The sequence below is a fragment of the Arvicanthis niloticus genome (assembly GCF_011762505.2).
Source record: "Arvicanthis niloticus isolate mArvNil1 chromosome Y unlocalized genomic scaffold, mArvNil1.pat.X SUPER_Y_unloc_12, whole genome shotgun sequence".
Classification (NCBI taxonomy): domain Eukaryota; kingdom Metazoa; phylum Chordata; class Mammalia; order Rodentia; family Muridae; genus Arvicanthis; species Arvicanthis niloticus.
This window is the reverse complement of record NW_023045003.1, coordinates 269,843-282,643: the sequence shown is the minus strand read 5'-3', so window position 1 is coordinate 282,643 and position 12,801 is coordinate 269,843. Positions and strand designations below refer to the sequence as shown.

The 12,801-nt window shown below is 44.8% G+C and overlaps 1 protein-coding gene across 1 annotated transcript; it reads right to left on the bottom strand.

Moving 5' to 3' along the window:
* Positions 1 to 8,768: 8,768 nt before the first annotated feature.
* On the bottom strand, positions 8,769 to 10,648 carry LOC143433835 (endogenous retrovirus group K member 6 Gag polyprotein-like). The gene has a single exon (XM_076706207.1). It carries the CDS (start codon positions 10,602 to 10,604, stop codon positions 8,958 to 8,960), a length of 1,647 nt encoding a protein of 548 aa, XP_076562322.1. The 5' UTR covers positions 10,605 to 10,648; the 3' UTR covers positions 8,769 to 8,957.
* Positions 10,649 to 12,801: the final 2,153 nt, after the last annotated feature.

Below are 12,801 nucleotides of genomic sequence, written 5' to 3'. Positions count from 1 at the left end.
AACAAAGAGAGAAGCTCCTGTGCATTCTTGGTCACAAGGATCCTTGTAGGTCACTCCACAGGTGAGCCTGAATGTCTGAGATACACTCCTCAGTGACTAAGTCAGTTCTATTGCTTGATTCAATAGAGGGGCATGTCTCTGACACCTCCAGTGCAGACAGAGGAAGAATAAAATGCTTTTATTCAAGTTCAGCTCACACCATTGGCATACCCTAATGTCAGGAGCTACTATGGTTAGAGGAAATAAGGCTAAGGCCCTCTTCAGAAGATATTCCAACTGGGTATCAGCCTCCTTGTCATCATGGGTTTGTTTACTTCTGTGCGGGCATGACTTGATGGAGTTATTAGCTGGAGACCTAAATTGTCCTTGTTCTAGAAGGGTCCATCTGAGGCCCCATTGTGACTTCATCAGTTCTATTGTATGCTGATCATAAAAGGGCTGTATCTGTGGCCTTCTTGTCAAGGTCAGAAGGCCTTTGCTTATTATGCCATAAATTTTAGGACCTCTTCAAGTCATTGAGGACTTATAGGAGACCTTAGTTCTGAGGTGGTAACTCTGAGGTCAATTTGAGCAATTAATAAATGTCTGAGGTTTCAGGTTCTCAAAGGACTTGTATGTTAATGCTCCCTTGAACACTGGGGAATTTGTGACACATTTGATGTTGAGAGGGTACATCTGAACATCCCTTGAGTTACTGGTGAAAGTTGTAAAGCACATTGGTCCTATACAGTTAAGATGAAGGTCACTTAGGCTATTGGGGAAGATCTAAGTATCCCTGGTTCACAATGGACAGGTCAAAAGTCCCCTTGATCCATACAGAAATTTGGAAGATCAGTAGTTCTTAAGCTGTAAGTCTGATGCCTACTTGAGAATGACTGGAGTGCATTTAGCCTCCTGGTTAAGACAGAGTATGCCTGAGGACCCCTTGAGAACCTTGAGAATGATTTGAGCTCCAATTCAGAGATTTGGGGAAGTGTGTGTTTTCCTGCTTTTGTGTCAGAAACACAATTTGAAGAACCCATGGACAGAATCAGAATGTTGACATATCCCAAAACTATTAAGGATACCAATCTTTAGAGGCAAACGTCTCATACCATGTAGGGGAAAGCAGAAATGTCAAAGACTCTTGGGTCAGGGGAAGATCAAGGGTCAAGTTGGAGAGTAGAGAAGGCCTGAACATTTCCTTATCCAGTCTTCATGGGAACCAAGAACATTCCTATCATGCAGGCCAGGGAGCAGTGTAATCAATCTCCAACACGCTAAGAGGCAGTACTTAGCTAGGTCTCCTGTAAAATCAGCTGCCTATTTTTGAACATGGCATGGTTTCTTATTTCTGCTAACAAATTTTAATCTATATCTATATCTATATCTATATCTATATCTATATCTATATCTATATCTATATCTATATCTATATCTATATCTATATCTATATCTATATCTATCTATATCTATATCTATATCTATATCTATATCTATATCTATATCTATATCTATATCTATATCTATATCTATATCTATATCTATATCTATATATCTATCTATCAATATCTATCTATATCTATATAGTTAGATAGATAAATAGATAGATAGATGTATATATATACACACATACATATGTATATATACATGTAAATATATATATATATAATTATATATAATATATAAATATATAAAAATATATTTAAATATATATATTCTCCTGGATTTATGACTTTGCAGGCTACTCTTAGGCATCAGGACCTCAGGCATCCATGTCCTGTTATTTGGATGGAGGTCATGAGGTAATCAGATCAGAATAAGATGGACTCAGTGCAACTTTAATAGAGGGAGTTGGTTTTTTTCACCAACTAGGTCAGTACAAGTAGGCCTAGATATACAGTGGTCAGAAGAAGCACATGTTATTCTCCACGAGGAGCACATTTTATTGCATGCCATTTTGACTACAAATTGTGAGCTACTCTTAATCAGAAGGGGGAATACTTAGCATTCTTTTAGTCAGAAGAACTTACCTGATGCTTCAATGTGTATCTGAGGCAGCTAGAAATAGAAGTTGTAAGTTTGATAGATGGTGGATGAGAAGAAAATGTATTAAACTCCTGCTGTTTATATGGTGCACAGAGTGGGAAAACATAAGGGTGACTTTTAGATTAAAAAAAAAGAATTGAAAAAGCCATGGTAAATGAGAGTAGGGCCCAGGCCACCCTCTTGAGATGGGCTGCCTTAGAGCTTCCATTTGGCAGGCTGGGAAGCTCTGATACCTCCTTGGGAAGAAGAGGAAACTTGGAGGCTTACTAGGGCAGAACTTGAACGTCTGACCCACTGTTGATTATAAGACACATTTCTGAATACTTTTCTGTCATAAAAAGCTTCTCTAAGGACCAGTGTCTTAGATGGGGCATTTGAGAGTCTATCTCTTTCAGCCTGAAACATTCTGAGGCTGCCTGAAACAGGGGGGATATATCCAATGTCCCTTTGGTGAGAACTAGAAAGTCTTAATCTATATTGGTCAGATTGAAAAGGACTGATAGGTCTTTTAGAGGAGAAGATATAACCAGTATATCTCCTACTTTGAAGTGGGATCCTTTTGAGATTGCTTCAAACAAAATATGTGTATCTGTGGCCCCCAAGATCAGAAGGGTTATTATGGGGGTATCCAGATTCATATTGGAGTGCTGGGTCTCTCCCTTGGTAGGAGAGGGAAGGTACCAGGTCCTCTGGTTGACATATGATATGACTGCAATTTCTTTGTCTAACAGGGAAAGATGTTGTACTCCCTTTTGGAACTGGTGGAGGGATGAATCCCCATAAGATAGGAACCAAAGCTGTGTGCTCCCGTTTGGAACTAATGGAAGGTTTCTCTCCCTCTTGGACAGTAGGAACATGTTTTGAGCTCTCCTTAGTAGAAACAGGGTGGCTGGTATCCTCTTGGGCTTATGATGTGTGTTTGACACCCCATAGAGACTGTCTCCATCTTGAGATGACTCAATGCCTTCTTGGTATTCAGGAGACCTTTTCAGGGCTCCATGGGTTTCAGAGGCATTCCTCTGTCTTCTCCTGGTAAAAGTAGTGTGTCTGGGAATCTCATGAGGAGAGGTGGAATGCCTGAGGCTCTATTCATGAGAGGGAGTGTTTTGTGTGGACTCTTCAGTAGAGATGAAGGATGCTATGCCCTCTTGTGGAGTAGCTTTTGGTTTCTTATCTTTTTTGAAAGATAAAGAATATCTGAGCCCTCTTTCTGACAAAGAAGATGGTTTGCAACTCTCATGTTCAGAATTGGAAGGTTAGTGTCCCTTTGGTCATAAGGGGCCTCTTTTGATGTGGTTTTGGTAGACTTGGACTGTCTGTGAATGCCTTGGGGAGGTGGGGGACTTCTGAGGTCATCCTCAGGAGATGGTGAGGATGCACAGGCTTCTTTCGCAGAATCTGAAATGGTGAGGTTTCTGTTGGTCTCAGTTTCAAGCTTTGCACCCCTTTTGTCAGAATTGCAACCTCTTAACCCCATTTTGGAAGAATGGCAGAGTTCCCAGCCTGGCCCGCGCAACCTCCCGCCAGCAGGAACGACGCGGCACACACAGGATCCTTCTGCAGTAAAGCTTTTATGCGTCTTGAGAGGGAGAGCATAAGCTTACAGATGAAGAGGACCCCGAGGGGGCAAAATCCCAGCCCTTATATAGGAAACTGCTCCCTGCCTAGGACGTGGCACCCAATGGTTGGCTGTAGCCCGTTGGCCGGTATTGTGTCACAGGTGAGGCAGTGCACTAGCACACGCGCAAACCATTTGTCAGTTGGTCGAACGGATGTCAGCGCCATCTTGCAACGGTGAATGTGAGGGCGGCTCCTCACATCTCCCCCTTTTCTTTTAATCATCAAGCAATAGACCACCCAATGCTGAGAGCAGAGATAGAGGTCAAATCCCCAGTAAGCAAATTAGAGTAAGGCAAGATCACCCTATCGCGTGCAATGGGCAACGCCCAGCGATGTGCAAGGGCTGATATAGCCTACAACTCTCTCTGTGCCATTTTTCCTGGGGGAAGGTTATTTTAGGCACTCAACCTTCATGCAAGATGACATATCTCCCCAGAATAGGCCCATTTAACACCGCAGGGCCATTCTGCTGCAGTGCTTAGCCATGCAACTCTCCTGGGCTGCTGAAGCACACTCACTCTACCCAGTGCAGTGAGGGCAGCCTCTTGGGGTGCAAGAGCTGAGTGGCCAGCGATCTATTGCCTAAGCATAGAGAGCCAAATATCGGGGGAGGCACCTTGTTCTAGTGCCGTGAGTGCCTGGGTGACAACCACCTTGTCTCTTTTCGTTTGTGCCTTAAGCTTGCAAACCAACCAGAGGAGTAACACACCCCCACAGCAGAGTGCAGCTCTGAACAGGCCAACCCCCACCCACTCTTTGAAGAAGGAGATGGCTGAATGGATCCATGACGACAATTCCTCGGTCAAGAATAAATCAAGGCCGGTCAAATTCACCTCAATTATGGCAAAGCGCAATTTATGAAGCGTTTCTTCGAATTCTAGGGTCCAATTCTGCAATAAAAACTGAGAAAAAACTTTTGACAAATTAGTGGTGCGGGTATAATTATCATAAGGTATGGATGTTATACATAACCCAGGCATCTTCTGTTCGCATCCCAATTGAGCCAACTGCCATAAAATATCAATTTGCTCTTGAACCAGGTCAATCCTCTGATTCACTAGCATCAATCCCCCCATGATTTGTGAATTGGCAGAGGCTTGTACATCCAATGCTGGAGTGACTGATGCAGACAGTTGGTTTATAGAATCTGCCGCCTGCACCGAGGAGGATAATGCAAGGGCAGAGGCTGTAACCGATCCTATTACAGCGGCCCCTGCAATAATGCCCACTATAATGGCAGAAATTCCAAAATCTCTCCTAATTCTAAAATGGGCTAAAGTGTTGGGTGCCTCTACTGGCACAAGAACAAATCTCTGCAAGCGGGTAACCATGGCAAAAGGGAACATTGTAGCATTCCGGCAGAGAACAAAAAAGCAGGTATTAGGTGTGCATGTCAAGGTCTCATTCCAGATAAAACTATCATTGCTCACTATCCAAACAAAAGGTGGCCATACACAGACCGGAGTAGGTCCAAATGTGATGCTCTTAAACTCAGTATACTTGGTGTTAGCAGATTGCCAACTAAAGCTACCCCCCGATTTTCTTTTACCAAGGGAACCACCAAGGGTACCCGTCCAGTCAAATGACAATTGTCCCTTAGCGGTGGCCCCCTTCCCTAGCATAACAAGGGGTGACAGATCGGTGCAACTTCCGTTTACCCCACAAAGGAGCCATTGGTCAAACGGATTCACATCTGCCTTTCTCGGATTCATGTATGTGAAATTAAATCCCATAAAGGTATCATTATAATATGTGCTAATATCTGGGGAGAAAGTAAAATATAAAACATAAACTTCCTAACAAGCGATAGCTGTTATTGGTGGGCACGCTCTGAATCTGATCATCATAAGGGATATAGGCCAAGCCTAAAGACTTATTGGTCACCGGCATGGGAATTGGGAAGGTTGTCATAATCCCCCACCATGGTGTCCCTGTTACCATCCTCAGGCTTATCAACATCTTCATCATGATGATCAACTGTAGACTTTGGCAGCATCGGTTTTTCATGTTCAAAGATCTTGCGGGTCAGTCTCTCTGGTACCCAGAAGGGATTCTCGTCCTCCTGTGGGAAGACACAAACAGCTCCCCTGGATCTTATCAAAATAGGATCCGGGCCTTTCCATTTTCCTGTTAGCACATCTTTCCATTTTACCATTTCTTTTGGCCTGTCAGGCTCTATACAATGACGCTCAGCCGCAGTGTGGCCTTGAGCATCAAGATTCAAAAAATTAAGGGTAAAGAGTGCCATGGAAACAGCTACTCTTGGTACTGGGGGGAGAGCCTCCTCAACTCCCCCTTTCTGTTTTATTAAATATGATTTAAGTGTGCGATGGGCACGTTCTACGATGCCTTGTCCTTGAGGGTTGTATGGAAGTCCAGTCAAGTGAGTTACTGCCATTTGGTGACAGAATTGTTGAAATTTTTGAGAGGTATAAGCTGGTCCATTGTCTGTTTTGAGGAGTTTGGGTTTCCCCCAGGCACTCCATGCTTCCAGACAATGTTGGATCACATGTGAGGCCTTTTCACCTGTTAGAGGTGTGGCAACAATGATACCAGAACATGTATCAATAGAGACATGTAAGTATTGAAGCCTTCCAAAGGAAGGGACATGAGTAACATCCATCTGCCAGACCTGTAAAGGCCTTGTGCCACGTGGGTTTATTCCCACATGAGGAGCAGGCAAGAATTCACAGCAATTTTGGCATTGAATAACAATCTCCCTGGCTTCTTTTCTGGTAAGTGAGTAACGGCGACGCAAGGTCTCCGCCGTCACATGAAAATGTTTGTGGAACTCCCTTGCTGCTTCTGTTTGAGATGATAACGCAACAGCCACGAGCTTGGTAGCTTTATCTGCTAGCTCATTTCCCAAAGTCATAGGGCCAGGGAGTCCTGAATGGGCTCTGATATGAGTAATATACATAGGAGATCTTCTATTCAATAAAGCAAGCTGTATTTGTTGAAAGGTGCCATGAACTCTGCTAGAGGGCTTTATGATTCCAGCTACTTCAAGAAGGTTAACTGCGTTAACCACGTAAAAGGAATCTGACACAATGTTAAGAGGCCCTGGAAAGGTTTTAAGGACCTCCAGTACCACCAAACATTCTACAAGTTGAGGTGATGTTTCACTGAACTGTTTTGACACCACTTTATTATTTACTACATAAGCACCCAGACCAGTCTTTGACCCATCTGTATATACAACAATCCCATCCTTAAGAGGTTGCCTAGCTGTAATTTGTGGAAATACTATAGCCTGATTCAATGCAAATTGTAAAACAGGATGTTTAGGATAATGATTATCAATCTGTCCTGAAAAGGAGGTAACCAAGATTGCCCAATCATTAGAGGTGGCCACCAGAACTTGTACTTGCGCAGCAGTATAAGGTGTAATGAGAGAGTTAGGCTCTCGTCCAAAATGAGTAATGGCTGCCTTTATTCCTCGAAGCGCAAGCTGGGCAATTGCATTGGGATACCAGTCTATAATTTTGGCAGGAGAGGCGTTCGGATGAACCCATAATAAGGGCCCTTTCTGCCACAACACGGCAGTTGGCAGCCGAATGGTTTTCATAACACACAGGATAAAAGGTTGTGATTCATCAATGCGCTGCAGCTGAGCTCTTTGCAAGGCATCCTCTACCCTCTTTAAGGCCTGACTTGCGGCAGGAGTAAGGGCCCTAGGAGAGGAGATATGGGGGTCTCCTTCTAAAACATCAAATAAAGGTTTCAACTCAGCTGAAGAAATTTTCAAAAAGGGTCTGAGCCAATTTATATCTCCCAATAATTTCTGAAAATCATTGAGGGTGTGCAGATGGTCTCTACAGATTTCCAATTTTTGGGGAATTACATTGGTAGGAGAAATAACAGTCCCCAAGAAGGTGCCCACCTCAGAGATCTGAACCTTCTCCACTGCTTTTTGTAACCCCCATTGTGCCAAAGTTTGTATCAAACAGGGGTAGGCTTCTTGTAATATTTTTAACTCTTTATGTGACAAAAGTATGTCATCCATATAATGGATGACAAGTAAGGTGGGAAATCGTTGTCTTAGCGGTCCCAAGGCTGTTTGAACAAAAATTTGACACATGGTGGGGCTATTGGCCATGCCCTGGGGTAAGACTTTCCATTGATACCTCTTGTCTGGTTCCATATGATTAATGGAAGGCATAGTAAAAGCAAATCTAGGCCTATCTTTAGGGCACAAGGGTATGGAGAAAAAGCAATCTTTAATATCTATAATGAGGAGCTTCCAGCCACAAGGGAGAGCAGAGAGCACAGGAAGGCCCCTCTGGAATGGGCCCAACAATTTCATCTGTTCATTAATAGCTCTGAGGTCATGGAGTAATCTCCATTTTCCCGACTTCTTTTTGATCACGAAGATGGGAGTATTCCAAGGTGAGGTAGAAGACTCAATATGATCGAGCTCTAATTGTTCCTTTACCAATTTTGTTACAGCTTCTAGTTTTTCAGAGGATAAAGGCCATTGGGGAACCCACACCGGGTCCTCTGTTTTCCACGGTATAGGCTGTACTACCCCAACGGCCCCTAGGAAAAACCCAACCCTTTTCTATCTTGTTTTCTACTAGGGGATATAGGCTCCACCCTGCCCTGTTCCAACTTTCCCAGTCCTTTTCCTTCCCTGTAGCCCATCTTAATCATCATGTCTCTTGCCTGGTCCGAATATGGTTTTTTAAGAATAGGTTCATTTGACAGGGTGAGACCCATACCCTGCAAGACATCTCTTCCCCAGAGGTTAACGGGAAGAGGAAGAATATAAGGTATAAATTTTCCTTGCTGTCCTTCGGGGGATTCCCAGGTCAAGGTTGTGGAGCTGATGGTGGGGCAAGACTGATATCCTAGGCCTTGTAACGAATGTGATGACTCAATGGTGGGCCATGCTTTGGGCCACCAGTGTGAGGAGATGATACTCTTATCAGCCCCAGTATCTAGAATACCCTCAAAATCTTTTCCTTTTACTTTTAAACACAGTTTAGGCCTTTCATTCAAGGGAATCATTAAGTAAGCTAGATCACTACCTGAGGAGCCCATCTGTTCTGTTCCCATTCTATTGACCCTTCCCACCTCAGGGAGGAATAGCAACTGGGCTATTTGATCTCCCTTTGTAATAGAAAAAACTCCTCTAGGGCTAGAACATAAGACTTGTATTTCAGGAGAATGCTGGCCATCCACTACCCCGGGGTACACTATTAAACCTTGCAGGGTGAGTGATCCTCGGCCGAGGATAAGGCCCATGATTCCAGGAAGCAAGGGTGTTATAGGCTCCACCGGAATTGGCTGAATATTCATTTGTGGCATTAGTAAGAAGTTGGAGGCGGCTCGCAAATCCACCCTTGTGGGTCTTCCTGGGTTATTTCCTGATTTCTCTTTCTGTTGGCTTCCTGGGTTCTGACTAGTCGGTTCCCATATCTTTGAGGGCCCTGGGACCGGGGGCCCGATGTCCCGTTTTTTGGCATCTCGTCTGACTGATTATCCAGCGGGGGGAGGAGTCTGCCCCTAATATCTCTTACTGAACGGCATGCACTAGCTTTATGATATCCCTTGCCGCATCTGTCACAAAGAGTGGGAGTCTCTACCTTTCTATTCAAATTTGTACAATCCTTTTTAAAATGACCGGGCTTGCCACAATTATAGCAGACCTTTGGTCCGGGTCTCATCAGGGGACGCCTCTGTGATTGAAGAATAGCAGCCGCCAGCCCAGCATTAGTAAGGGGCCCTCCGAGCTCTCGGCAGACCCTAAGCCAATCTTGTAAGCCCTTGTTTTTACGTGGAGCAATGGCTGCTCGGCACTCCTGAGTGGCTTGTTCAAAAATTATCTGTTGGATTAGGGGCTCGACTGGACCTATGTCTCCGAAAATACGCCCAGCTGCCTCTGTCATTCTGGCCACAAAATCTGAAAAGGACTCTTGGGGTCCCTGAATTATCTTTGTGAGTTGTCCACTCGCTTCCCCTTTTCGGGAAAGTGCCTTCCATGCCCTAATGGCCGTGGCAGAGACCTGGGTATAGGCTCCCCAATGATAGTTAGCTTGATCAGCAGTATAAGCCCCTTGACCTGTTAACAGGTCTAAAGTCCAATCTCTCTGTTCCGGGGTCAAGGCAGTAGCGTTGACCCGGGCTTGTGCTTGTGCGGCCTCATACCACAGTGCTTTCCATTCTATATATTGGCCCATATTAGGGAGGGCGGCTTTTGCAATCATTTGCCAATCGGCTGGTGTTAATGCTGAATTGGCAAGTCTATCAAGCTGTACCAGGGTAAAATTAGCATTGGTCCCATACTTGCGAACAGATTCGGCCAGTTCCTTAAGCTGGTTGAAATCTACTGGCACATGAATTCGCCCTCCATTTTCTGTTTCAAAAACAGGGAATACAGTCCTGATCTTTCTCCTCACCTTTTCTGGTACAAGCGAGTAACCTGATGGAGGATGCGCCTCATAAGGCGGAGGTGCAGAGGGCACCGTCTTTTGAGGAGGAATTCTAGGTAATTTTTTATATTTCTTGTTATCATCTGGGTGATATCTCTCTGCCTCATATCTAGCTGCTTCTTCATCTAACTCAGCCTCCTCCTCCGAGTTAAGAGTATCCTTACCAGAGGTGTCATCATCACTGGAGCTTTCCGAACTGTCGAGGGTCAGTGCCTCCAGCTCCAAAGAGGGGTAGAGCCCACCCTTTCTCTCCTTACGAGGGATACTGGACTCCATCGGGGATATCTCTCCTGTCTTAGGAGGGTGCCTATCCTTCTTTTTTGGGACGTCCTTTTTCTTGCGCGCGCCCAACCTCTCACTCCATTCGGTTTCTGACATGCTGTCCTGAACTCCCTCGAGAGTAACCTGCCCTTCACTTACTGCTTCCTTATAGTTTTCATCTCCTAAACAGTTTTTAACAACTAGAACAAGGACCATGAAAATCACAGTGAAGATCAGGCCATAAATTTCAGGGGCAGACATACCTCTCCGAATGTACCTCCCTGCAGTTCTGAATCCTCCTCTGAATCGAGGGGTCCTCTGAGGTGCTGACGATGACAAGGTCGAGATCTCCCGGGTTTCGGCACCAGATGGCCCGAGCAACCTCCCGCCAGCAGGAACGACGCGGCACACACAGGATCCTTCTGCAGTAAAGCTTTTATGCGTCTTGAGAGGGAGAGCATAAGCTTACAGATGAAGAGGACCCCGAGGGGGCAAAATCCCAGCCCTTATATAGGAAACTGCTCCCCGCCTAGGACGTGGTACCCAATGGTTGGCTGTAGCCCGTTGGCCGGTATTGTGTCACAGGTGAGGCAGTGCACTAGCACACGCGCAAACCATTTGTCAGTTGGTCGAACGGATGTCAGCGCCATCTTGCAACGGTGAATGTGAGGGCGGCTCCTCACACCAGCCCTCATCTTCTGATGGCACAGATTTCAATCCTGTTTGGTCTAAAGAGGCATGTCTTGATCTTGTTTCTCCCATATTAGAATGTCTGGAGCAACCTCCTGGAGAGGGAGAATGACTAAAACCTACTATAAAAGGGGAACTGGAAGTGGGACTTGAGTCTTTTTTGATATACTTGAAAGATGTGAGGCTACTTTCAGCAGAAGAGATACTTTATAAGACATCAAGTTCTGAAAGGGAAGTTTGGATATCCCCTTCAGGAAATGGGACAGATTTTCACAGCCTTTTGGTAGAATTGAAAAGTCTAGGGCCTTTCTTGGGAAAAGAGAAACGCCTCTGGCATTCTTTATGAGAAGAGATAGGGACAAAGTCATCAAGTGCACAAAGGGACAGTCTGAGAAACTGTTGAAAAGGAAGTTTCCACAGTGTCTTGGATAGATGGCGTAGGTTCTAGAAGCCCCTGGTCTGGTTGAGAATGTTCTAGAGTTTTTTGTGGAGATGTGGGTGTTCCCAGAATCCTTTCTTCAGATACTAAAAGACCCAGAGCACCTTCATTAGTTTTCAAAGGCCCCAGAGCCCCTGGCACAGATGGCAAAGATTCTACAGTCCCTGACACAGAATCTGAACTCATAGAAATGCATTGGGTAGATGGCAGGGGTTCTTCTGACTCTGGACTAAGTGATGAAGAAGGTTGAAACCTGAGGGAGTTTTTTGCAGGTGACAAAGGCTCTATAATTACTTGGGCAACAGGTGCTATTTCTCCAGTGTTTTGCACACATGGCAATGTTCCTTGTGTGCCCAGGGTAGATTCAGAAAGACCAAAATCTTCTGGGTTAGATGATGAATATCCTAAAATCTCTTTTTCCAAAGAGGTTCCTGGGGGCTCTTGGGATAACAAGGAAGTTTCTGGAGACCCTTGGGTAGATGTCAATGTTCCTAGAACACCCTGGGCAGACAGGGAAGGATTGAGAGACAATAAATCAGGCTGTGGCACTGTCAAATCCAGTTGGACAGATGGAGAAGATCCTAGACTCACTGTGGTAGATGCTGAAAATTTGAAATCTGGTGAAGAATTGGATATTCCTGGCTTGCCATGCATACAGGTGTAACCTTCCAGATTCCCCTGTAAAGACAGGCAAGGGCCTCCAGCTTCTTGAACAGATAACAAAGATCCTGGATTCACTTGAACAGATAGAGACATTGTCAAAGGCCCTAGGGAAGATGATGCAGATCCTACAGTTTCTTGTCCAGATAAAAAAATTACCATAGGACCTTTGGAAGAATGCATAGATCCTGAAGATTCTGAAGCAGGTGTTTCTCTGTGTTGGGCCCTTTGAGCAGAATTCAAAGACTGATTTGGTCCCTGGCATGAAGAAGAAGGTCCTAGAGTACACTCTGTAGGTTTAGAGAGATCAAAAGTCCCTTCTACAGAAAGGGAAGTATCCGAAAGGCTTAGGGAAGAAAGTAAGGGAATAAGGTGGGCAGATATTGAAAGTTCCAGAGGTGAGCCACCAGATATCACATGTCCTGTGGTAGATGTTGAAGATTTTTGTACACCTGGTGCAGATGATGAATATCCTAGAGAGCCCTGGGGAGATGGCAAAGTCTCAACAAAGCCTTGTGCAGTTGCAGAAATTGTCAGAGATCCTTGTTCAGATTCCAAAGTTCCTGTTGTCTTTTGAGCAGGGTGGGTATATCCCTGACACACTGGAGTAGGTGGTGAATCTGCTACTGTGCAGGGTGTAGAGGTGCACTGTGTTCCTGTACCTTGTGT